Raw genomic sequence first — 26,619 nt, 5'->3', positions numbered from 1 at the left:
TGGGGGCGAGGACGGGGGAGGGGGGGATCTGACCGGTGGGGGCCAGAGACCCCCCTCAGAGGGGCAGCGTGGCGGGGAGGGGGGGAGATGACATTCATCCACGAATACACTGCTCTCCTGGTCAGACGTTTCAGACTGGAGACAGCTGGGGTGGGGGGGATGTGGAGTTGCAGAGCCAACACTTTACCCCTGGGGAAGGCACAAAGGTGGGGGGCAGAGCAGGCACAGAGGGCAATGGACAATGGGGGGTTGTGTATCAGGCTGGGGGGAGAGAGAGAGAGAGGGAGGGAGAGACTGGGGGAGAGAGGGACAGAAGGAGAGAGAGGGACGGGGAAGAGAGAGAGACTAGCAGAGGGGGTGACTGGGAGAGGGGGTGACTGGGGAGAGGGGGTGACTGGGAGAGGGGATGACTGGGAGAGGGGGTGACTGGGAGAGGGTGACTGGGAGAGGGGGTGAGTCTTGGGGAGAGGGAGAGACTGGGGGAGAGTCGGTTGTTAAATTGTAGGCCCTGAAGCACTGGAGGGAAGTGAGGACTGGTGCCGGGGGAGTTGATGGCAGGAAGAGTGGTCCCCACCTTCCTCTCTCTCTCCCCCCACCCCTCTCTCAACACCCACCCCCTCTCCCCACCCCCCCCCTCTATCTCTCTCCCTATCCCCTTTCTCACGCTCCCCCGCTCTCCCCTTCCCCCTCTCTCCCCCTCCCCTCTCTCCCCCTCTCCCCCACCCCCTCTCTCCCCCCTTTCTCCCCTCCCCCCTCTCTCCTCCTGTCTCTCCCCCCTCTCTCCCTCCCTCCCCCCATCTCTCCCCTCCCCCTCCTCCCCCTCTCTCATCCCCCCCTCTCTCATCCCCCCCTCTCTCATCCCCCCCTCTCTCATCCCCCCTCTCTCATCCCCCCCTCTCTCATCCCCCCCTCTCTCATCCCCCCTCTCTCATCCCCCCCTCTCTCATCCCCCTCTCTCATCCCCTCTCTCATCCCCCTCTCTCATCCCCCTCTCTCATCCCCCTCTCTCATCCCCCTCTCTCATCCCCCTCTCTCATCCCCCTCTCTCATCCCCCTCTCTCATCCCCCTCTCTCATCCCCCTCTCTCATCCCCCTCTCTCATCCCCCTCTCTCATCCCCTCTCTCATCCCCCTCTCTCATCCCCCTCTCTCATCCCCCTCTCTCATCCCCCTCTCTCATCCCCCTCTCTCATCCCCCTCTCTCATCCCCCTCTCTCATCAACCTCTCTCCCCCCTCCCCCTCTCTCATCCCCCTCTCTCCCCCTCCCTCCCCCCTCTCTCCCCTCCCCCACCTCCCTCCCCCTCTCTCCCCTCCCTCCCCCCCCTCTCTCCCCTCCCTCCCCCCCCTCTCTCCCCTCCCTCACCCTCTCTCCCCTCCCTCCTCCTCTCTCCCCCTCTCTCCCCTCCCTCCCCCTCTCTCCCCTCCCTCCTCCTCTCTCCCTCCCTCCTCCTCTCCCCCCCTCTCTCCCCTCCCTCCTCCTCTCTCCTCCTCTCTCCCCCTCTCTCCCCTCCCTCCCCCTCTCTCCCCTCCCTCCCCCTCTCTCCCTCCCTCCCCCTCTCTCCCCTCCCTCCCCCTCTCTCTCCTCCCTCCCCCTCTCTCCCCTCCCTCCCCCTCTCTCCCCTCCCTCCTCCTCTCTCCCTCTCTCTCCCCCCCTCTCTCCCCCCCCTCCCCGGCTGGCCCTGGCCCTGGCCCTGATCGCGCTCCACCGTGCCAGCGCGGTGTGGCGTTGTGGGGAGTGGGCGGTGCCGTTGACGTGACTGAGGTGTGGCCGTTGTGATTTCAGGGGAAGGACGGTGCGGATGGACGGCCGGGGGAGGTGGTGAGTAGACACGGGCAGGGGGCAGTAATAACGGGTGTGTTTACTCTGCCCCTCCGAGGGGCAGCTCACCCCGGGCACCAGACCGGGGGAGGTCACCACCACACGCACGGGTACCACAAGGTGCAGGCACCGTGACATCATACATGAAGCAGTGTCACGTGTGTATGCTCACCTGAGGCACTGTCATGTGGCCCCAGACACACATGTGCTTCCCTGAGGCAGGTCACTGGTCCGGGACACATTTGTGTTCACCATCACATGGCTCCAGACGCGTGTGTGCTCCCGTGAGGCAGGTCACGGGCCTGTGACACACATGTGTGCCAGGTGAAGCAAGTCACAGAACCGGGATACATGTGCCTCCCCTGAGGCAGGTCGTGGACCTAGAACACACATGTGTGCTCCCGTGAGGGTGGATCTTGTGCCAGGGCCACACATGTGTGCTCCGTGGGGCAGGTGACCTGTGTTCACAACTGTCCCCTGACATCCGCTCCGTTCCCGGCCTTGTGTGTAGGTAGAGACCGTCGCCCCGGCCTTGTGTGTGCGTGGAGACCATCGCCCAGTACCGGCCCTGCCCAATGACCGCGACATGCACTCACAGACCATTCAGCTCAGCCTATCCATACTAGCCATCCACCACCCAACATCCCCATCCCACGTACCAGCAGTTGGTCTGTTGCTTTCAACGTCTTGACAACTGGGCAGCACGGTGGCACAGCTGCCTCACAGCGCCAGAGTCCCCGGTTCGATCCTGACGTCAGGTGCCGTCTGTGTGGAGTTTGTACATTTCCCTATGACCACGTGGTTTCCTCTGGGTGTTCTGGTTTCCCCCTACGTCCCAAAGACGTGCGGGTTTGAAGGTTAATTGGCTTCCATAAATTGCTCCTAGTGTGGAGGGAGTGGGTGTGAAAGTGGGTTAACATAGAATGAGTGTGAACGGACGATCGATGTTAGGAGTGGATTCGGTGGGCTGAAGGGCCTGTTTCCATGTTGCATCTTTCAATCAATGAATTCCAGTGCTGATCTCGACACTCCTTGGATGCAGTGGGAGTGTCTCCCTCCATCTCCTTCTCAGGACATCCAGTAGGTTCCAGACAGCAACAAAGATCTCTCCAACCACTGACTATTCACGGGTTCCACTGGTCACTGCTATGGGGAATGATTTCTCACTGTCCACCCCCTGTCCCTCATTTTCCATCCCTCTCTCTCTGGTCCACGCTCTGCATAAAACCATCCCAGGCCATCCGCCTCTCCCTCATCCTCGTGAATCTCCCCTGCACCCTCCCCGGACTAATCATGTCCTCCCTGCAATGTGGTGACCAGAACCATTCACAATAGCCAGCTGTGGATTCACCAAGGTTTTATAAAGGTGTACCTTGATTTTCATGCTCCAGTTCTCCATGCTCCAACTAATGAAGGCCAACACACATATGCCGTCTTCACCACCTTATTTACCCTGACGACCAGCTCAATGGATCCATCGACTTTACCGCCAGGTCTCCCGGTTCCTCAGTACGCACAAGGGCCCCACCGGTCACTGTGTCTCCTCTCCTTATTAGTCCTCCTGAGACGCATCAGCGTGCAGTTATCAGGGTTAAATATCATCCGCCAACACTGCCCAACTTACCTGCTGATCAGTGTCATTCTGTAACCCGACTATCCTCTCCACTATCAATGTAGAACATAGCACACAGCAGGAACAGGGCCTTCTTTTTTTCCCATAACAAAGGAGCTTTTATTCAGTTCATACTGTAGAGAGAGAGTATCGGAAAGATCAAAACTGCCATTGGCAGTTTGCACACATCAAACAGTCTTCGAGTTACAATGTTGTATCTTTATCCGCAATAGACTCTACCCTCTGCGGCGACCAGCATTCATGGAAGGCCTCCAGAGTTCCCTGTGGACACTCCGTGTTCCATCTCCCAGGACATGGGGGCACTGGCATAGGCCTGGAAGAGGGGCAGAGAGTCGACTTGGGCAGAACCCTCGACAGCCAGCTGCCTGAACCCGTGAATGGCCAACTTGGACAGGCCCAGGAGCAAACCGAAAGGGGAATCCCACCCAACCGACCGTTTCTTTCCCGTGACCAAATATCTGGATCCTGGGGCTGAAGTGTAACCAAAATTTGCAGAGCAGCCCCTTCTGATACACAGACAGGGGCTGCAACCTCTCACACTCCATGTACACGTGGAACACAGTCTCTTCCATGCCGCAGACTTGACATGCGGCTGGCGAGGTGTCTGTGTACCAGTCGTTCTTTAGGATGTGGGTGGAAACCGGAACACCCGGAGGAAACCCACACGGTCACAGGGAGAATGTGCTAACTCCGCATAGACAGCATCCGAGGTCAGGATCGAACCCAGGTCTCTGGCGCTGTGAGGCAGCAGGCCTACCCGCTGTGCCAGCGTGCTGCCCCGTAGGCTCTAGACGTTATGATACTGGGGGGGTTACAGGAAAGGCCCCCGTGTTATGTCAGAGTGTGAGAGTTTTGGATGATTCAACGGGGGTGGCCAGTGGGTGCCGGGTGTGTGTGGACTCACCAGCTACCTGGCCACTGTCCGGAACCTTCCGCTGCCTTCGATGAACAGGCACTGTGTGGCTGATCCTTGATCGCCAGACTCATCACCACCTTGTGCTTCCCCACAGGTGAACCAGGAGTGCCGGGCACACCCGGGTCTGATGGGCCGAAAGGCAGCAAGGTAAGTGACTACACTACCTGCAGGGCCATCATCCTACATGGGCCAGCCCAGCGGGGCTGGGTTACGGGGGACCCCTAGGGTGAGGACATGGTCACAGGGGGACCTACAGTGTGGGGACAAGGTCACAGGGGGACCTACAGGGTGGGGACACGGTCACAGGAGGACCCCCAGGGTGGGGACATGGTCACAGGGGGACCCCCAGGGTGGGGACATGGTCACAGGGGGACCTACAGGGTGGGGACATGGTCACAGGAGGACCCCCAGGGTGGGGACACGGTCACAGGGGGACTCCTAAGGTGAGGACATGGTCACAGGGGGACCTACAGGGTGGGGACATGGTCACAGGGGGACCCCTAGGGTGAGGACATGGTCACAGGGGGACCCCCAGGGTGGGGACACCTTCTGTCCCCTACCCCCCCCCCCTCACATCCCCTATGTCCCCTGTCCCCAACACCACTCATCGTGGGTTTACCGGCAGCTCGCCCTCTGATGAAGGGGAGGATTCACTATCCAAGGCAGACGTTTTGAACTTGCTGGAACTGTGTATTTGTGTTTCAGGGCCAAGCGGGAGAGCACGGGATCCCAGGGCACCCTGGAGCGCCGGGTATGGGAAAACCGGGAGTACAGGTCAGTGTGGACACCGAGGATAGACGCAAAATGCTGCAGTAACTCAGCGGGACAGGCAGCATCTCTAGATAGAAGGAATGGGTGACGTTTCAGGTCGAGATCCTTCACACCCCTCATTGTTTGCTCCTTATTGAGCACAGCTGGCGTCTGTCCCGCGGCAGTCTGCCCACTGGTGCTGATCCATGCAGCCTGCACCAACACTTTGGAGTTTCGGACAGTGTGGGAGAATAGACACCCAGCATCTATGCCCAGGAGCTAGCTCCCATAGCCAGCACCCAGTAGCCAGCACAGATTGGTTCAGATCCATGGGCCGCACCCTGGCACTGGGTCAAGTCTGTTTAGGTTTGATCGAGTGGTTGAGAGACACAGCACGGAAACAGGCCCTTCGGCCCACCAAGTCCATGCTGACCATCGATCACCCGTGCACACTCGTTCTATGTTATTCCACTTTCCCATCCACCCCCCCTACGCACCAGGGGCACTTTACAGAGGCCAATCAACCTACAAACCTGCATGTCTTTGGGAGGTGGGAGGAAACCTGAGCACCTGGAGTAAACCCGCGCGGTCACAGGGAATACATGCAAACTCCATGCAGACAGCACCCGAGGTTCCGTTAACCTGGGTCTCTGGCGCTGTGAGGCAGTGGCACTTCCTGCTGTAAGGCAGTGGCTGCATCTGTGATGTGGAGGACAAGGGGTCCGTGTGGCGTGAGAGGGTGAGACAGGGAGCTCGGTCACAAAGACACCCAAACTCCTCAATCCGCCACCTCACCACAGCTCTGCAAGCAAACGTTTCATTCCATCGACAGACGGGCGGGATTGGTCACTGCATGTAACAAATCCATGCCGGCACTAACTGCTGCCTTTATTCACCAGGGAAAGGATGGAGACGCTGGGGATCCAGGGTTACCGGGAAAACGAGGCTTCCCGGTAAGTATTGGCGACACTCTAGCCTTTCGCTCAGCATTGTCTCGGGTTCATGATGTGTGAGGCGTGGAGGGGTCTGCTGTGTGTAGTTTAATTCAGAGATACAGCACAGAAACAGGCCCTTCGGCCCATCGAGTACACGCTGATATTATGTTATCCCATGTTCTCATCCACATCCTACAAACTAGGGCCAATTTACAGAAGCCCGATTAACCTGCAAACTCGGTGAGGGATGGAGACGGCTCTTTCTGAATACTCAGCTCAGCATCCACGGTGCCAACATGCTGGAGGGTGTATGCACCCGTGTGGCTCCACGGTTAGTGCTCCCTGGGTGGAACGGCACCTCCTGGAGAAGCCTCAGCAGCTTCCAGCTCTGCCCAGGGTCACCGAGGTCCTGGCACGGACAGGAATGTCCACTTGTACCGTCACATCCCACCGGTGTCTCCACTCCTGATGTCCCCCCTCCCTCCGGATCCAGACCCAGACTTTCAACGCTCCACACAGTCACCCAACCCTCTCCTTCTGCTCCAGTTTGCTGTGTTATTTCTACCTCAGCAACGTCCCACCAAAAACATGGAAGTTACTTGGATGGGACACCAAGCACCCATCTCACCCATCTCACACTCCCTCCCTCGACATGAACAGCCATGCTGGCACAAGGTAGATGTATGTGCACCGGCAGCCATCTTGGTATGTTCAGCACCTATGTTATTCCCCTATACACGTGTAACGCAATCAAATTCCCAGACCAATTAATATAAAATCCACACTGCACAAATGATGAGATTATATTTTGTACTGGAGCAATTTGTTGACTGGCTATTTTACAGTGTAAATATGCAATGAGGATTAGTTTAGAGACACACCATGGAAACAGGCCCTTTGGCCCACTGAGTCCAAGCCAACCATCGGATCACCTATTCACGCTATTCACACTCATTTTATGTAATCACGCTCTCACATCCACTCCCGACACACGAGGGACAATTTACAGGAGCCAATTCACCTACAACCCGCACGTCTTTGTGAAGTGGTGGGAAACTGGAGTACCCGTGGAAACCCACACGGTCACAGGGAGAAGGTGCATACTCCCACAGACAACACCAGAGTTCAGGATCAAACCCGGGTCTCTGGCACTGTGAGACAGCAGCTCTACCTGCTGCGCTGATGTGGGTCGTATCGAGTTTTCCGGAACCGAGCGTTCCCTGGCCGACGGTCCCCTGGTGCCGCGGGATTCTCGGAGCCATGGGATCCCGGAGCTGCACCACACTGGTCTGTATCCTCACCTTGCTATCCCAACGTTCCCAGAGGGAATGTGAACCTTGGGCAGCAGTGACCTGGTGAAGTGTCCAGCCACAAACCAAACACCACCAGCAGGGACTCGGCCCATCAGCCCATCCCACCTGTACTAGCTCCCCAGCCACTCACACTTCCCTCTCCCACCGAATGCAAATTCTTTCCTTTCAGTTCCTTTTTGAGCGCTGCGAGAATTTCCTTCACCGCTGCCCGCCAGTCACATCCCTTACCGCTCCTCCCTCTTACATTTTATCTCTCAGAATGGAATGTGTGTTTTGGGAACCTTGGTGTCAGACATGTGAGGAATGAGGTTCTTGAGGAATATAAAGAATGTAAAAGGAATCTTAAGAAGGAAATTAGAAAAGCGAAAAAAAGATATGAGGCTGCTTTGGCAAGTAATGTAAAAGTAAACCCCAAGGGGTTCTACAGATATGTCAATAGCAAAAGGATAGTGAGGGATAAAATTGGTCCATTAGAGAGTCAGAGTGGACAGCTATGTGCTGAGCCGGAAGAAATGGGGGAGATATTAAACAATTTATTTTCTTCGGTATTTACCGAGGAGAAGGATATTGAATTATGTGAGGTAAGCGAAACAAGTAGAGTGGTGATGGAAATTATGAGGATTAAAGAAGAGGAGGTACGGACACTTTTGAAAAATATAAAAGTGGATAAGTCTCCAGGTCCTGATAGGATATTCCCTAGGACATTGAGGGAAGTTAGTGCAGAAATAGCAGGGGCTATGACGGAAATATTTCAAACGTCATTAGAAACGGGGATGGTGCCGGAAGATTGGCGCACTGCGCATGTTGTGCCTTTGTTTAAAAAAGGTTCTAAAAGTAAACCTAGCAATTATAGATCTGTTAGTTTGACGTCTGTGGTGGGAAAATTAATGGAAAAGATACTTAGGGACAATATATATAATTATTTGGATAATCAAGGCCTGATTAGAAACAGTCAACATGGATTTGTGCCTGGAAGGTCATGTGTGACTAATCTTCTTGAATTTTTTGAAGAGGTTACCAGGGAAATTGATAAGGGCAAGGCTGTGGATGTTGTCTATATGGACTTCAGTAAGGCATTTGACAAGGTTCCACATGGAAGGTTGATTAAGAAGGTTAAATCGTTGGGTATTAATAGTGAGGTTGCAAGATGGATTCAACAATGGCTGAATGGGAGATACCAGAGGGTAATGGTTGACAATTGTATGTCAGGTTGGAGGCCAGTGTCTAGTGGAGTACCCCAAGGATCTGTGTTGGGTCCACTGTTGTTTGTCATTTACATTAATGATCTGGATGATGGTGTGGCAAATTGGATTAGTAAATATGCAGATGATACTAAGATAGGTGGAGTAGTTGATAGTGAGGTAGATTTTCAAAGTCTACAGAGAGACTTGGGCCTTTTGGAAGGGTGGGCTGAAAGATGGCAGATGGAGTTTAATGCTGATAAGTGTGAGGTGCTGCATTTTGGTAGGACAAATCAAAATAGGACGTACAGGGTAAATGGTAGGGAATTGAGGAATGCAGTGGAACAGAGGGATCTGGGAATAACTGTGCATTGTTCCCTGAAGGTGGAATCTCATGTGGATAGGGTGGTGAAGAAGGCGTTTGGTATGCTTGCCTTTATAAATCAGAGCATCGAGTATAGAAGTTGGGATGTAATGTTAAAATTGTACAGGGCATTGGTGAGGCCGAATCTGGAGTATGGTGTGCAGTTCTGGTCGCCAAATTATAGGAAGGATGTCGACAAAATGGAGAGGGTACAGAGGAGATTTACTAGAATGTTGCCTGGGTTTCAGCACTTAAGCTACAGAGAGAGGTTGAACAGGTTGGGTCTTTATTCTTTGGAGCGTAGAAGGTTGAGGGGGGACTTGATAGAGGTTTTTAAAATTTTGAGAGGGACGGACAGAGTTGACGTGGGTAGGCTTTTCCCTTTGAGAGTGGGGAAGATTCCAACAAGGGGACATAGCTTCAGAATTGAGGGACAAAGGTTTAGGGGTAACATGAGGGGGAACTTCTTTACTCAGAGGGTGGTGGCTGTATAGAATGAGCTTCCGGTGGAAGTGGTGGAAGCTGGCTCGATTTTATTATTTAAGAGTAAATTGGATAGGTATATGGATAGGAGGGGATTAGAGGGTTATGGTCTGAGTGCAGGTAGATGAGACTAGGTCAGGGAGAATGGTCGGCGTGGACTGGTAGGGCCGGACAGGCCTGTTTCCATGCTGTAGTTGTTATATGGTTATATGAATGCAGCCTGCCAAGCGGCCCACAGAATGCTGACGGCATCGCCATTCTCAGCAGCCGAATCTGAAACGTCTTTCACCGTCCCCCTTTGACCTGGTTCCACTCTGCACACCTAGTGTATAAAATCATGAGAGGAATAGATCGGGTAGATGCAGAGTCTCTTGCCCAGAGTAGGTGAATCGAGGAACAGAGGACATAGGTGTACGGTGAAGGGGAAAAGATTTAATAGGAATCTGAAGGTAACTTTTTCACACAAAGGGTGTTGGGTGTATGGAACAATCTGCCAGAGGAGGTAGTTGAGGCTGGGACGATCCCAACATTTAAGAAACAGTTAGGCTTGTACATGGACAAAACAGGTTTGGAAGGATATGGACCAAACGCAGGCAGGAAGGACTAGTGTAGCCGGGACATGTTGGACTGTGTGGGCGTTGGGCTGAAGAGCCTGTTTCCACGCTGTATCACTCTGACCTTCATCGTCCCTCTTTGAGCAGCTTAGAGTTTTGGTCAGTGATACAGAATGGAAACTGGTCCACTGAGTCCACACTGACCATTAATCACTCGTTCACACTAGTTCTATGTTATCCAACTTTCGCATCCACTCCCTACACACAAGGGACAATTTACAGAGGCCAATTAACCTACAAACTCGCACACATTTGGGAAACCCATTATTTAATTAGGAAGTGAGAATTCTCAATGACTAAGGAAAGTTAGTATGGAGCCACTAACCAGAGGGAATAAATCAGAGAGCAGGTGGATGTTGAAACCCTCCCTTCTACATCAAAGAACAAAGAACAGTACGGTGAATAGAGACACAAAAAGCTGGAGTAACTCAGCGGGCAGGCAGTATCCCTGGAGAGAAGGAATGGGTAACGTTTCGGGTCGAGACCTTTCTTCAGCAACGGAACAGGACCTTCGGCCTAGAAGGACTGTGCCGACATGATGCCAAGACCAACTCTTATCTGGACCGTGCCTGCACATGATCCATATCCCTGCATTCCCTCCATATCCACATGGCTATCCAACAACCGTCTCTGCCTCCACAACCGTCCTGGCAGTGCATTCAAGGCACCAACCACCCTCAGTGTAAAATACAAATTGTCCCACACATCTCCTTTAAACTTTGCCCCTCTCATCTTAATGCCCCCTAGTATTTCAGAATTCAATCTTGGGGATAAGGTTCTGACTGTCTACCATATCTATGCCGCTCATCATGTTTTATACTTTTATCAGTGGGCCCAGCCTTGTGCAAAACGTGTTAAATATCCCATCACCAGAATAAAGCTCCAAGTCATGGACGTTTCCACTGACAGTGTCCTTCCTTTATGTCTCTGTTTCAGGGTACGAGTGGACTTAAAGGTGAAAAGGTAAGTGGTTGCTAGGTTTCTGTGTGGATGGTTAATTCTCAGCGTGAGACTTATTCCCGAGAGAGGCAGTGGCTGGTGAGATACAGCGGCATCCAAGCACTGCTTGGACTGACCAGGACTGACCCATCCCCCATCCCTTCCCAGACTAGCCCACTGACCACAGACTGGCCCTCTCTGTCCAGATTGACCAGGACTGCCCCGTCCCGCCCCCTCACCACCGTGGCATGGGGCAGACCCTGTTACAAGGGCCCAGGGCAGCAGTGAGGGAGGGGGACAGAGGACAGGGGGGCCTGGGACAGGGAACAAAACCCCCCGCTACAAGGGTCCAGGGCACCCCAGGGTGATGGAGACATGGATGGAGGTTGGCACCCGGGCACCGTGCAACTGATGAGAGTCAGGGTGGTGGGAGACTCCGGGATTGTGGGGGGGGGGGGGGAGGTTCAGCACCCTTGGGGGTGGGGTTGATGTTGGTCAGGGACTGTGGGGGACTTGGATTGGGGAGAGGAGGGGGGGTTCAGGGAGGGTGAGGCTACGGACTCAGTGATGCATGGTGTCTGGTCTCGCACTGTGTGTGGATGAGTCCCGGAACCAAGAACCCCCACCTGTTCAGGCCCCCCCCTGCCCAGGGTAGGGGGCATCAGGCGTGTCCCAGGACCCAACCCTCATTCCCTCACCTCCAGCTCCCCTCCCTCTGGGTGGTGGGGATCAGACAGAGGATGCGATCTGAATGCCCATGGAGGTGGGGATTTGCAGAGGGGGGTGGGGGTGGGGGTCTCTGGGGGGGTGAACAACGGGATTGGGAACTGACGGGTGGCTGGTCAGACTCGGCAATGCCCGGCCTGCTGGGGTGGGGACACTGGCACTGATGGGGAGGTGGGAGCAGCCATGTATTCCAGACACACAGCAGATCGGCAGAGTGGGGGAGGGGGTAGGGCCCTGGGGAGGGGGATTCACTGGGGGGGGGGGAGCTCGTGGTTGGGTTCACTGGGGGTGGGTTTGCTTTAGGTGAGCCCCATATTTTGCTGAGACCCCTCTCTCCTGATGAACCTGCCTGGGAGAGACTCCTCATTGTGGGTCAACCCCACAATGTGTGGGCACCCCTCTGTCGTGCCCGCCCGCCCGCCCGCCCTTGCTGCTGAGCTGCTGAGCTGCTGAGCTGCTGAGCTGGACTCGGACGGTACGTGACTCTGCTCCTTTCCCCACAGGGCGCGGCTGCTGAACCCTGTGCGTGTGCGTACGGACCTCCAACCCAAACAGGAGATCGGCGGCAGCCAGGGGCTTCGGTACGTACCGCCGGCACGGTGATCTCTGGCCCAGGGTCCGCTGTGTAGGGGCGGAAACTCTCCACCATCCATGTCTGCGGTCTGACAGGAGCACGGTGTGTCAGGAACGTCGGGAGTCTTTCATTACCATATGTCCAGCAACAGAACTGGGAAGGTCTTCCTGGCAGCAGCACAAGGGTGTAAATATAGTGCGCAGTAGACACCATAATATACAACAAAAAGTAGTTCAATTAAATAAACAAATCAAAGCACAAGTCACTAATGCAACCCAGTCAGTTCATAGTTCAGAGTTTAGTTAGAGGTTGTAGTTTTCAGTAACCTGATGGTTGTTGGGAGGAAGCTGTTCCTGAGGTCAGTTTTCAGACTCCTGTATCTTCTCGATGGCAGGAGTACAACGACAGTGGGTCCTTGATTATGCTGGCTGTCTTTTTGAGGCAGAGCCTCCTTTAGGTCCCTTCAATGGTGGGGAGGTCAGTACCAGTGATGGAAGGAGCAATGTTCACCACTTTTTATAATCTCCTTCGTTCCTGGACATTCGAGTTGCCGAACCAGGCTGTGACGCACCCACTCAATATGCTCCCTACCGGACAACTGTAGAAGTTCAAGAGAATAGTGATCGACATTCTGAATCTCCTCAATCTTCTCAGGAAGTAGCGATGTTGATGAGCTTTCTTTCTGATTGCATCAATGTGCTGGGTCCAGGACAGACCTTCAGAGATGTGCACGCCCAGGAACATAGCTGTTGACTCTTTCCACCACTGACCCGTTGATGAAGACAGGTTGGAGTAGCTCAAATGGTGAATTAAATGGAGTCAAAGTCGCCCACTGTCCCGCACAGGTACCCCTCTGGTGAATGGGTTAGCCAATGGCCATTCTGTTTATGATGGAGACACTCCTGACAGAAATGGATGAGAGAATTAGTGAGGGTTGAGTTTCTCAGCTGCGCGGTGAGGTGGAGGGGTTAGATCAGACCCGACCTAACGCTGACAACCTCTCCCCACCGCAGGTAGATCATGGCCTTCCCGGTGCCCAGGGTGAGCGAACGACATGGACAAATGGACCTTTGGTGAGTTGCTGCCCTCCTCTGTGTAAGAAGTCAGGCAGCGATATTGGTGCGTGGTACAGTTCCAACGTTCAGCCCCAGGTGACCACTCATTCTCTCCACCCATCTTGTATAGGGCCCGCCCGGACCACCCGGACCCCCTGGCCCTCCCGGACCGCCAGGAGCATTTGGAGGAGTCGGGCGCCAGGTAAGGCAGCAAGACGGGGGAGCAGGAGGGGTGATAGAACACTGTACCTCGATACACGTGACAATAAACCAAACTAGACACAGCTATCGGCAGGCAGCCCCTCAGCCTAACCTTCTCATCCCTGAACTGACACACGCCACACTAACATCGATATGCCCCTCAATGTAACACTGATACACCCCTCACTGTAACAGTGACACACCCCACCCTAACACTGATACACCCCTCACTGTAACCTAGTTACACCCCTCACTGAAACACCCTCTGCCCACACTCCCCCACCCTCCCAGGGTCACACTGCCCACACTCCACTCCCCACCCTCCCAGGGTCACACTCCCCACCCTCTGCCCACACTCCACTCCCCCACCCTCCCAGTGTCACACTCCCCACCCTCTGCCCACACTGCACTCCCCCACCCTCCCAGTGTCACACTCCCCACCCTCTGCCCACACTCCACTCCCCCACCCTCCCAGTGTCACACTCCCCACCCTCTGCCCACACTCCACTCCCCCACCCTCCCAGTGTCACACTCCCCCACCCTCTGCCCACACTCCACTCCCCACCCTCTGCCCACACTCCACTCCCCACTCTCCCAGTGTCACACTCCCCCACCCTCCCAGGGTCACACTCCCCACCCTCTGCCCACACTCCACTCCCCACCCTCTGCCCACACTCCACTCCCCACCCTCTGCCCACACTCCACTCCCCACCCTCTGCCCACACTCCACTCCCCACCCTCTGCCCACACTCCACTCCCCACCCTCTGCCCACACTCCACTCCCCACCCTCTGCCCACACTCCACTCCCCACTCTCCCAGTCCCAGCAGAACAGTCCCCACCCTCCGCTGCACCCACTGTCACCAGGACTGTGGTGCAGCTTCTGTCTAACTCTCAGTTTGTCTTTCCAGGGCATTCCAGGGAATGACGGCTTGCCGGGTGTGCCTGGGCTCCCGGGAGAGGTGGTATGTACGGCAGTATTTTGCGATTGTTCGGGGCGTGCGAGGGACAAGGGGGCTGTTTTACGATGTTTAGTGCAGTTTAGTTTGGAGTCTATCATCTCAACAAACAGGCAGGGCTGCTCCAATCCATCTGCTCTCGTTTCCAGCCAGTCACTGACTTGGTCTGATTCAGAGATACAGCATGGGAACAGGCCCTTCGGCCCACCTAGTCCACGCCGACCGTCGATCACCCATTCACAAGTTCTATGTTATCCCACTTTCTCACCCACTCCCGACACGCGAGGAGCAATTTACGGAGGCCGAATAAGCTACAAACCTGCACGTCTTTGGGATGTGGGCGGAAACAGGAGCACCCGGAGGACACCCACAGGGAGAACATGCAAACTCCACATAGACAGCACCCGAGGTTATGATGGGTCTTTGGCGCTGTGAGGCAGTAGCTCTCCCCACTGCAGCTCTCCACCGCCTTCAAGTGATGTTTGAAGGATGAATTGTACACTGAACATCTGCACAGGGTGAATGTTTGTAATTGCTTGACAACTACAAAAACAGAAAAGTCTGGATATCCGCCAGAGTAATGCTGATTTACGTGTTTACAGCTGGGAACAGCTGGCACAGCCCAGAGATTTACATTTACGTGTTTACAGCTGGGAACAGCTGGCACAGCCCAGAGATTTACATTTACGTGTTTACAGCTGGGAACAGCTGGCACAGCCCAGAGATTTACATTTCACTTGCCCTTTTCTCTCCGTACATGACTCCCTTTGGTCTCTTTTCACCTCTCGTCTTTGTAACTTACTCCACCCATCCACCAATCAAACTATCGCACCACCACCTCATCTGTATCCACCTATCACTTGCCAGGCTTTGTCCTGCCCCATCTCTCTCCTCTAGCTTCCCCCCCCCCCCCTCCCCCTCCACACCCCACAGTTAGTGTGAAGAAGGGTCCCGACCCTCAACCTGGCCTGTCCATTCCCACCGCAGATGCTGCCTGACGCACTGTTCCTCCAGCACTTGGTGTTTTTCTCCAGGAGATGTGCCTCCTGATGAGGTTGTGTGCTCCAGTCTGTGGGTCTCGCGACTACTGAGCCCGGCGGATGGCTCTTCAGGTTATAGTTGAGGGCTGAACTGAAGTGCCTACGTTAACAGGCCTGACAGCGCTAGAGACCCGGGTTCGATCCTGACAACGGGTGCTGTCGGTACATAGTTTTTAACATTCTCCCTGTGATTGATTGCATGGGTTTTCTCTGGATGCTCCAGTTTCCTCCCACACTCTAAAGACGTGCAGATTTGTAGGTTAATTGACTTCAGTAAATTTGTAAATTGTCCCTCGAGTGTAGGATGGTGCTAGCATGTGGGGTGATTGCTGTTCACCACTACTCGGTGGGGCTGTTTCCACACTGTATTTCTAAAATCCAAAGTATAGTTTAAAGACTAAACAGCTGCTCCTTGTGTTTCAGCCTCCACTGTCACTGTTTGCTGAGAGGAACAACTCTTTCTTCAAGGTAAGACCACACCCCTGAGAAAGACTTGCAAGAACCATATTCACAGATTGGGAACTGGATATAAGCTGGGGAGGTTAGCTTTCAGTGCTGGAGTGGGTGGGTGGGATCACTCTCTGCACAATAGCTCAACAACATAAGCCCTGATGTGTCAGGAACGTGGAAGAGTGCAGCACAGGAACAGGCCCTTTGGCCCACATGTCCATGCTGAATATGATGCCGTTAATCTACACTCACTTGCCACTGGATCCATGTCCCTCCACCCCCCCCCCCCCCCCCCTCCCCCACATAACCCTGTGCCTATCTAAAAGCCTCTGATATATGCCTCCACCGCCATCCCTGGCAGCACATTCCAGCACCCACCACCCTCTGTGTAAAAGTACACCCTGCACATCTCCTTTAAATGTCCCTCTTTGCCTTAAAGCTCTGCCCTCTAGTCCTTGACGTTTCCACCCTTGGAAAAATATTCCGACTGTTTGCCTCCCAGCATGTTACCTACTTCTAACAGTATCAGGTCTCCCCTCGACCTCTGACGTTCCAATTTTATCCAATCTCTCCTTATAAGTAATACTCCCTAATCCACGGAGCTTTGGTGAACCTCTTCTGCACTCTTCTACCACTGGTTCATCACCTGTCCTTATACCTCCTCCCTTAACTCCATCCAGATTACAACCTAGTGGTATGAATTTTGATTTCTCTAACTTCAAGTAATCCCTGCATTTCCTTTCTCTCCCCTTCCCCACCTTAGTCGTCCTACTAGTCCCACTTTACATAGAAACATAGAAAATAGGTGCAGGAGTAGGCTATTCGGCCTGTCGAGCCAGCACCGCCATTCAATATGATCATGGTTGATCATCCAGAATCAGTACCCTGTTCCTGCTTTCTCTCCATATCCCTTGATTCCGTTAGCTCCAAGAGCTTAATCTCTCTCTCTTGAATACATCCAGCGAATTGGCATCCATTCCCTTCTATGGCAGAGAATTTTTCCTCATCTCAGTCCTAATGTCATTTTGTATCCCTGTATCCCTTCGTTGTTACTTCTTCCCCAGCCGACAATGGGCCATTATGGCTCCACCCTTCCTTGGTCATCTATTGCTGGCCCTAATTTGTTTTGGCCTTTTCCAACCTTCAGTCCCCCCCCCCCCCCACCCACTTTCAGTCTGAAGAAAGGTTCTGATGCACCTTTTTTTCCAGAGATGCTGCCCGACCCGCTGAGTTACTCCAGCACATTGTGTCCATCCATTGAACCTTTTCTGCACTCTCCCAAAAACCTCCACATCCACCCAGTGGAATGATTTTACTCCTGAATGCGAGACCTGGGGATTGTGGTTCGTGTGCTGCCCTGGGTAGCTGACAGCTCCATAAAGTCGAGGGGAGGTGCTGAGTGTGTTGCCAGTGGCAGGACTGCCTAGGGCAGTGTAGCTCAGCTACAGCGCTGGGCCTTGGGCAAGCAGTGAGGCATGGGTTGAATGGGGCTCGCAGGTTGCATGGGCTCTTAAGCATTGTGTGTTCTCTCGGCAGGCCTTCTGTGGTAACTGCACCAACGGTTTGCCGGGAGCTCAGGCCTTTACCGGAGCCAAGGTGGAGCACACGCCACACGGCACTCCCGGGGCATCTGCCATCGACCACTGTGAGAAGGTGAGTGCGGTGCCTCTGTCCACAGTCCCTGCACGGGGCAGGGTCCTCCTTCCCATAGCCCCTCTGCCCTTGGCCAGGAGCACTGCTGCAGCCCAGGGACTCTACCTTGGCCAGGGGAGGTCCTTCTACCCCCTCTGCAGTCTCCTGCGCGAGATAACCACTTATGAAGTGTTTGCACAGCAATCAACCAGAACCACTGGGACATTCACCATCTCCTGAGAGCCGAATTTCTCCATCGCCTCCATCCACAGTCACTGCTGGGATCTCCTCCATCCACAGTCACTGCTGGGATCTCCTCCATCCACAGTCACTGCTGGGATCTCCTCCATCCACAGTCACTGCTGGGATCTCCTCCATCCACAGTCACTGCTGGGATCGCCTCCATCCACAGTCACTGCTGGGATCTCCTCCATCCACAGTCACTGCTGGGATCTCCTCCATCCACAGTCACTGCTGGGATCTCCTCCATCCACAGTCACTGCTGGGATCTCCTCCATCCACAGTCACTGCTGGGATCTCCTCCATCCACAGTCACTGCTGGGATCGCCTCCATCCACAGTCACTGCTGGGATCTCCTCCATCCACAGTCACTGCTGGGATCTCCTCCATCCACAGTCACTGCTGGGATCTCCTCCATCCACAGTCACTGCTGGGATCTCCTCCATCCACAGTCACTGCTGGGATCTCCTCCATCCACAGTCATTGCTGGGATCTCCTCCATCCACAGTCACTGCTGGGAACTCCTCCATCCACAGTCACTGCTGGGATCTCCTCCATCCACAGTCACTGCTGGGATCTCCTCCATCCACAGTCACTGCTGGGATCTTCCCCATGTCCTGCGAATGGACCTTCTGTATCCTCACCCTCTGCAGTCACCACTGGGACCATCCCCATCCCCAGAGAGGGGACCTTCCCCATATCATCTGTCCAAAGTCACTGCTGGGATCTCCTCCATCTCCTGAGAGGAGTCTGTCTACCAGCAGCCACCCACTCATTGGGGATGAAGGACCTGGAGCAAGGGAGGTTCATGGAGATACAAGGAAGCTTATGCAAAACACTAAGTGGGTCAGTCAGCATCTGTGGGGGGAGTGGACAGGCAATGTTTCGGGTCAGTAATGGGGGAGAAAGCTGAAAGAGAGGTGGGAGTGGGACAAAGCCTGGCAAGTGATGGGTGGATACAGGTGAGGCGGATTTGATTGGAGGATGGGTGGACAAAGTTGGTGAGAATGTTTGACAGCAGGTGAGGCCATTGGTGCTCCTGACGTGGCTGCTATGTTTTGTTCCTCCACAGTGTAAGCAGGAACAGCGTGGACTTCCCCGTACGGAGGAGAGGGTACGTACCAGGATTTGCCGTTAACTGCTGCAAAATGTAGTCCTTGCTCCCCGGTGGTGAAGCTGATGTGCTGGTTCTGAGCTGGAACTTGTTGCTGTCTGATGCCCCTGCTCACACGATGCCTTGTGCCCAGAGGGTAGTGAGCTTGTGGAGCTTGGTGCAGCATGGAATGGCTCAGGCAAACTGTGCTCATGCACTGAAGGGGAAGTGTAGTACTCTGATCTCTGGCATTGGAGAGATACCTCTGGCCATGGGGAGGTACAATGGATGCGGGGATAAGGCAGGTGAATGGGGTTGAGTGGGAAAGAAATATTAGCCATGATTGAATGATGGCGTAGATTCAATGGGCCGAATCATGGTCAGCACGGATGAGTCGGGCTGAAGGGCCTGTTTCTGTGCTGTACTCTATGAAGTGGATGGTAGCACTGCCGGGAATAGCCTGGAGCAGCTGGCAGATCAGTGAGGTCCAGGAATGCACTAATCACCTTTTCCTCTGCCCCTTGTAGCCAAACGACAGAGACTATGGCTACCCAGGAACTCCTGGGATGCCTGGGATGCCTGGTGAAGCTGGAGTGAAGGGAGAGCAGGTGAGAGACGGTGGGAGGTGGGCCTGTGGGAGGGCCATCGATGGGACCCACATGGAGGAAGGAAAGGTCGGGGAGAGATCGGCCTTTGTGCTCGATGCCCCGTCAGTGGGTCTTTCGGCCCCACCAGTCTATCCCCTACTCCCAATTCCTCCGTCTACGCCGCATCTGTGCCCGGGATGAGGTGTTTCACTCTAGGGCTTCCGAGATGTCCTCGTTCTTCAGAAAACGGGGCTTCCCCTCCTCCATTATAGAAGAGGCTCTCACTAGGGTCTCTTCTACATCCCGCAGCTCCGCTCTTGCTCCCCCTCCCCCCACTCGTAACAAGGACAGAATCGCCCTCGTTCTCACCTTCCACCCCACCAGCCAGCGGATCCAACATATCATCCACCAACATTTCCGTCACCTACAACGGGACCCCACCACTGGCCATATCTTCCCATCCCCTCCCCTCTCTGCGTTCCGCAGAGACCGTTCCCTCCGTAACTCCCTGTTCCACTCGTCTCTTCCTACCCAAACCACCCCAACACCGGGCACTTTCCCCTGCAACCGCACGAGATGCAACACCTGTCCCTTTACCTCCCCCCTCAACTCCATCCAAGGACCCAAACAGTCTTTGCAGGTGAGACAAAGGTTCACCTGCACCTCCTCCAACCTCATCTATTGCATCCGCTGCTCTAGATGTCAACTTATTTACATCGCCGAAACCAAGCGCAGGCTCGGCGATCGCTTCACTGAACACCTGCGCTCGGTCCGCATTAACAAAACTGATCTCCCGGTGGCCGAGCACTTTAACTCCCCCTCCCATCCCCAGTCTGACCTTTCTGTCATGGGCCTCCTCCAGTGCCATAGTGAGGCCCACCGGAAATTGGAGGAACAGCACCTCATATTTCGCCTGGGCAGTTTGCAGCCCGGTGGTATGAACGTCAACTTCTCCAACTTTAGATAGCTCCTCTGACCCTCCCTTCCCCTCCTCCTTCCCAGATCTCCCTCTATCTTCCTGTCTCCACCTATATCCTTCCTTTGTCCCACCCCCCTGACATCAGTCTGAAGGGTCTCGACCCGAAACGTCACCTATTCCTTCTCTCCCGAGATGCTGCCTGACCTGCTGAGTTACTCCAGCATTTTGTGAATACATCGATTTGTACCAGCATCTGCAGTTATTGTCTTGACCATCTTCATTCTCCACATCTTGTCTCCCTGTGATTCACTTTGAGCACCCTTGGTGGGAGCCTGTTCCCAGGTCTGAAGAAGGGTCTCGACCCGAAACGTCACCCATCCCTTCGTACTCCAGCTTTTTGTGTCTATTTTCAGTTTAAACCAACATTTATGATCAGTGTGTGATCTCCCCATCAGTAAATCTCCCGTGTGGATCAGCATAGGAACTGTCCAGCAGGTGCCTGTTCTTTATCTGTATTTCCTTCTTTGCCCAGGGCCCTCAGGGTCTTCGTGGATACCCTGGATCACCGGGACAAGCGGTAAGCCTCACGTCAACCAGCTAATCCGAGCGGGAGCCGTCCGAGAGCTGACCACACCGGGCTAAACCCCCAGCGACACGTTCTCCAGCCAGCCAGTCAGTAGCTGCAGTGTGCAGGACCAGAACTCTCACGCTCTCAGCCCCATCCCTCCTGCCTCGGCCACCAGCACTGTGCTGTTGAGTGCCGTAACATTTATCAGGGCTCCGTGGAGTGAGTGGGGGGGAAGCTGCTTCCACTCACACTGATTAAAGGGTCTCAGCTACAGGGTGAGGTTGGGCAGACTCGTGTTGTTTTCTCTGGAGTGTCAGAGGCTAAGAGGGGAGACTTGACAATTTATGGGAGGCATAGATAGGGTAGACAGAGAATCTTTTTCCCAGGGTGCAAAAGTCGAAGACTACAAGGCATGGCTCTAAGCTGAGAGGGGCAAAGTTTGAAGGACATGTGCTGGGCAGGTATTTTTACACAGAGTGGTGGGTGCCAGGAATGTGCTGCCAAAGGTTGGTGGTGGAGGCAGATAGGATTGTGGTGCTTTTTAATCAATGGTCAATCAATGGTACTTTATTTTGTCACCTGTACCTAGGTACAGTGAAATTAATTTTTGTACACAGTTTAGTACAAGTATCACTATACATAAGCTCTTAGATACATCTGAGATAAGCATTTTAAGAGGCGTTTCGATAATGCATGGTTATGGAGGGAATGGAGGGCTATGGATCACCTGCGGGGAAAGGAGATTAGTTTAAGCTGGCATGGTTGGGCACGGATATTGTGGCTGTGTGGCAGGTGTGGATAAAGTAATTACAGTGCCAGGAACGTCAGCCCTGAGCCTGATTCTGGGTGTAAACACTAGCTCTGTGTTTAAAGCATTTTTATCCAATTTCATTTATTTTTTCGTACGAGATCCAACCGAGCTGGGTGCCCAGAAACAAGAACATTCCAGAACCTGGGAACGTCAACCAACCCGTTGGGGTCAAAGGGTTACATTAGTTTAATAATACAGCAGGGAAACAGCCCCTTCAGCCCATCAAGTCCACCCCGACCATCGAGCGCCCCTTCACACCAGTTCTATGTTATCCCACTTTCCCATCCACTCCCTGCACACTAGGGGCAGTTTACAGAGGCCAGTTAACCTACAGACCCACACGTCTTTGGGATGTGGGAGGAAACCGGTGCACCCGGAGGAAACTCACACGGTCACAGGAGGAAGGTGCAAACTCCACACAGACAGCACTCATTAATGTATTATGGATGCTCAAGCTCTCCAGGCAGTTGGTGTTCACCCTGCTCCCAGCACTGAAATGGAAAATACCGGAAACACACACTCAGCAGTCCACGCGGTGCCTGAGGACAGAGAAGCAGAGATGATGTTTCGGGTTACAGAGCTGTCCCCTGACCACGGTTCCCGCTCCACCAGGTGGTGCTGAGAGCTGCCGGCACTGCCAGGGGCTGGCTCACGGCTGCAGTCCGTGCCGGCACTGCCAGGGGCTGGCTCACGGCCGCAGTCCCTGCCGCTGTCTGACGGTCACTAACTGGTTGCTCTGTCTGCAGGGACCCCCTGGATTCCCCAGTTCTCCCGGGACCCCTGGAACAGCTGTGAGTATTCAGGGCAGAGTCCCCATTCACTTCATGTCTGCATTCTGGGAGGGTGGAGATGAGGGGGGATCAGGAGGTCTGTGTGGGGGGGGGGGGGGGGGGGGGGGGGGGTGGTTGGACGGGGTGATGGGGAACAGGAGGTCTGGGGGGGGTGAGGGTGAACAGGAGGCCGGAGAGGGTGAGGGTGAACAGGAGGTCCAAGGTGTGGGTTAGTGAGAGTGGGTTGTGTTGGTGGGGGAGAGGATGGGGTGGGCTACGGAGTGGGGGGGGCGGGGTAAATGAGGGAGTGGGGGGGGAGGCAGTGAGGTACAGTGACAAACTTTGTCCGTGCACGATCCAGTCAAATCGAACAATGCTGGAGTAACTCATCAGGTCAGGCAGCATCTCAGGAGAGAAGGAATGGGTGACGTTTTGGGTCGAGACTCTTTGAAGACTCTCCTGAGATGCTGCCTGACCTGCTGAGTTACTCCAGCATTTTGTGAATAAATACCTTTGATTTTATTACCAGCATCTGCAGTTATTTTCTTACAGTCAAATCACACTATACTTGAATACAATGAAGCCGTACACTAGAACAGCAGGGAGTGCAAAGGGAAAAATACCAGAGTGCAGAATGTAATGTGGCAGTTACAGAGAAAGTACAGAGAGGAAACAATTGGACGGCTGCAGTGAGGTGGGCTGGGGGGTGGGGATGGGAGGCTGGGGGGTGGGGATGGGAGGGGGAGGCTGGGGGGTGGGGATGGGAGGCTGGGAGGTGGGGATGGGAGGCTGGGGGAGGACGTGGGAAGGGGAGGTGGTATAAGTGATTGGGAGATGTTTCAGGGGACGATGGTGTGTGGTTAGGTGGGGAACCTGTGGGTGGCGGTGTGTCCTGGGCTGCTGGGGATAGATTAATGCAGAGACTCTGGTGGTTCCACAGTGTAGCCCAGAGTCAGGGACTGTGGTGGACCAGTGTGGGGGGGGGGGGGTTAGAGTGGGAGAGTATGATCAAAAACGCTCCTCACAACCTGGTCTTCTTCAACAGGGACTTCCTGGAGACCGGGGGACTCAACGGAGTGTCCGGGCCGAAGGGAGAGAGGGTGAGGCCCTGGGGTGTTGGAGAGGGGAGCGAGAGGGAGCGTGGGGAATATGGGGGAGGGGAGGGTTGTTTGATGAGGTGTGTGGGGTGGGGAGTGTGTGGGGTGGGGAGTGTGTGGGGTGGGGAGTGTGTGGGGTGGGGGGTGGGGAGTGTGGGGGGGTGGGGAGTGTGGGGGGTGGGGAGTGTGTGGGGTGGGGAGTGAGTGGGGGGGTGAGTGGTGGGGAGTGAGGGTGGGGGAGTGGGGGGGTGGGGAGTGGAGGCTGGGGAGTGAGTGGTGGGGAGTGGGGAGTGTGGGGGGTGGGGAGGGGGTGAGTGGGGGGGTGGGGAGTGGAGACTGGGGAGTGAGTGGTGGGGGGTGGAGGCTGGGGAGTGGGGGGTGGGGAGTGTGGGGTGGGGAGGGTGGGGGGGGGGGTGGGGAGTGGAGGCTGGGGAGTGAGTGGTGGGGAGTGGGGAGTGGGGAGTGTGGGGTGGGGAGGGTGGAGTGAGGGGTGGGGAGGGTGGAGTGAGGGGTGGGGAGGGTGGAGTGAGGGTGGAGTGAGGGGTGGGGAGTAAGTGGTGATGAGTGAGGGCCACATTAACAATGCCGTGCTGTTTGTCCCTAGGGGCCGTCTGGTTTGTCGGGATACCCAGGAGGTGCAGGGATGCCCGGTCTCCCGGTAGGTGTGATCTGCGCACTCACTCCTCGCGTGGGTACGGGCACAGTTACACATTCAATCCCCAGCCTCGCTCGCCCGGAGGGAACAACCCTGAGTTACCACGCGTCAGTGGCCAAAGGGCGGGCGGGCGGCCGGCCCACGAGCTCGCGGCTTGGACCTGTACCAGGATGGCCATCTGCTTTCTCCACAGCCTGGAGGAGGACCGGATAGGGGCAGCATTCCCGTTCCGCCAGTGCTCCCCAGTGCTCCCCTGGCTACCCAGCCGTCAGATATGACGGGAGAAGCCTGGGTGAGCTGTGTCCGTGCCGGTGGTGGACACTCTCCACACCAGAGGAAAAGAGGGTGTCTAAGTTTGTAGCCCTGTCCTGGAGAGTATCAGCCACTTGAGAGTGGAGGAGGTTCACTCCCCCACGCGAGGGGGCAGCGTTCCATCACCGTGCGCCCCGTGGGGAGTGGGGAAGCCTTGCAGAGGCACGAAGTGCCACATCTCCCCGACTTCCCAGCGTGCCTGGTGCAGTGCAGTCTCCCACCTGCCCACCACCACCACCACACCATAACACAACACAAACACCACCACCACAACACAAACACCACCACCACAACACAAACATCACCACACCACAAACACCACCACCACACCACAAACACCACCACCACACCACAAACACCACCACCACCACCACAAACACCACCACCACAACACAAACACCACCACCACAACACAAACACCACCACCACAACACAAACACCACCACCATAACACAAACACCACCACCATAACACAAACACCACCACCACAACACAAACACCACCACCATAACACAAACACCACCACCATAACACAAACACCACCACCACACCACAAACACCACCACCACACCACAAACACCACCACCACAACACAAACACCACCACCACAACACAAACACCACCACCACACCACAAACACCACCACCACCACAACACAAACACCACCACCACACCACAAACACCACCACCACAACACAAACACCACCACCACAACACAAACACCACCACCACAACACAAACACCACCACCACAACACAAACACCACCACCACCACAACACAAACACCACCACCACACCACAAACACCACCACCACAACACAAACACCACCACCACCACAACACAAACACCACCACCACCACAACACAAACACCACCACCACACCACAAACACCACCACCACAACACAAACACCACCACCACCACACCACAAACACCACCACCACCACAACACAAACACCACCACCACAACACAAACACCACCACCACACTACAAATACAACCACCACAACACAAACACCACCACCACCACCACCACACCACTGGAGACCAGAGGCCAGGAATTAAAGGATGTTCCTTTAGGAAGGAGATGAGGAGGAATTTCTTTAGTCAGAGGGTGGTGAATCTGTGGAATTCATTGCCACAGAAGGCTGTAGATATTTTTAAGGCAGAGATAGACAGATTCTTGATTTGTACGGGTGTCAGGGGTTATGGGGAGTAGGCAGGAGAATGGGATTAATAGGGAAAGATGGATCAGCCAGGATTGAATGGTGGTACTTCATTAGACTTGATGGACCAAATGGCCTAATTCTGCTCCTATCACTAATGAACTTATGAACATCCAGTATCAGCTTGCCATTGGTTCTGGGCCCTCTGTCCCTGTCCCTGGGCTGGTATTGTGCGGTATTGTGGTGGAAGGGGGTTGGAGTCCGGGATGCATGTGGTCCCAGAGTCAATCAAATGCAGACCAAGCATTGACCAGCGCCCTGGTGGAGAGTTGCTGCAGAGTGGATGATTGGTGTGGCTCACCCTTCCCCACACTACATACACTCCCCAAGACCCATGTGTGGAAGGTCTGGCTCTCACTCTAGTCTAAACTCTCTTTCAGGGGTTGAAAGGGGAGCGTGGGCCCGTGGGCCCTGGAGGAGAGAAGGGTGTATCGGTAAGGACTCCACACACAACCCACACCTCACACCCATGCTGTTCTAAGACTGTCTTATCCTGTCACAATTCCTCACGCACTCTTCATCCATTTCCTCGCCATCAAGGGTCCAGGAAGGCCACACCACCCCTCTGAAATGATAAAGAAACTCTCGGCACTTTCTGCGTGATGGCTTCTAGTGCTGGTGACAACCTAATGACTAGTGCGACTGAGAGAGATCCCCAGGCAATACTTGCCTCCCGACAACCGTCAAGAGCTGCCAGAGTCGCGGTCAACTCCACACTTAGCAGCAGCTCAGGCTGCCCATCATGGGCGTCACAACAC

General features: G+C 54.7%; 1 protein-coding gene across 1 annotated transcript in view; it reads left to right on the top strand.

The window, feature by feature from the left end:
- col16a1 (collagen, type XVI, alpha 1) overlaps positions 1-26,619 on the top strand; it is a 143,697-nt gene that overhangs the window by 80,209 nt on the left and 36,869 nt on the right. The window contains 19 exon segments of the mRNA XM_078423060.1: positions 1,784-1,820; positions 4,463-4,515; positions 5,074-5,142; positions 6,018-6,071; positions 10,945-10,971; positions 12,177-12,254; positions 13,261-13,320; positions 13,433-13,504; positions 14,414-14,467; positions 15,925-15,969; positions 17,488-17,604; positions 18,896-18,937; positions 19,444-19,524; positions 20,955-20,999; positions 22,548-22,592; positions 23,617-23,634; positions 23,636-23,671; positions 24,273-24,326; positions 26,242-26,295. Of these exon segments, the coding sequence (XP_078279186.1) occupies positions 1,784-1,820; positions 4,463-4,515; positions 5,074-5,142; positions 6,018-6,071; positions 10,945-10,971; positions 12,177-12,254; positions 13,261-13,320; positions 13,433-13,504; positions 14,414-14,467; positions 15,925-15,969; positions 17,488-17,604; positions 18,896-18,937; positions 19,444-19,524; positions 20,955-20,999; positions 22,548-22,592; positions 23,617-23,634; positions 23,636-23,671; positions 24,273-24,326; positions 26,242-26,295 (1,041 nt within the window).

Source organism: Rhinoraja longicauda, chromosome 27, assembly GCF_053455715.1.
Source record: "Rhinoraja longicauda isolate Sanriku21f chromosome 27, sRhiLon1.1, whole genome shotgun sequence".
In the NCBI taxonomy this organism is placed as follows: domain Eukaryota; kingdom Metazoa; phylum Chordata; class Chondrichthyes; order Rajiformes; family Arhynchobatidae; genus Rhinoraja; species Rhinoraja longicauda.
The sequence above is the reverse complement of the archived record's forward strand: the minus strand, read 5'-3'. Positions and strand labels throughout refer to the sequence as shown.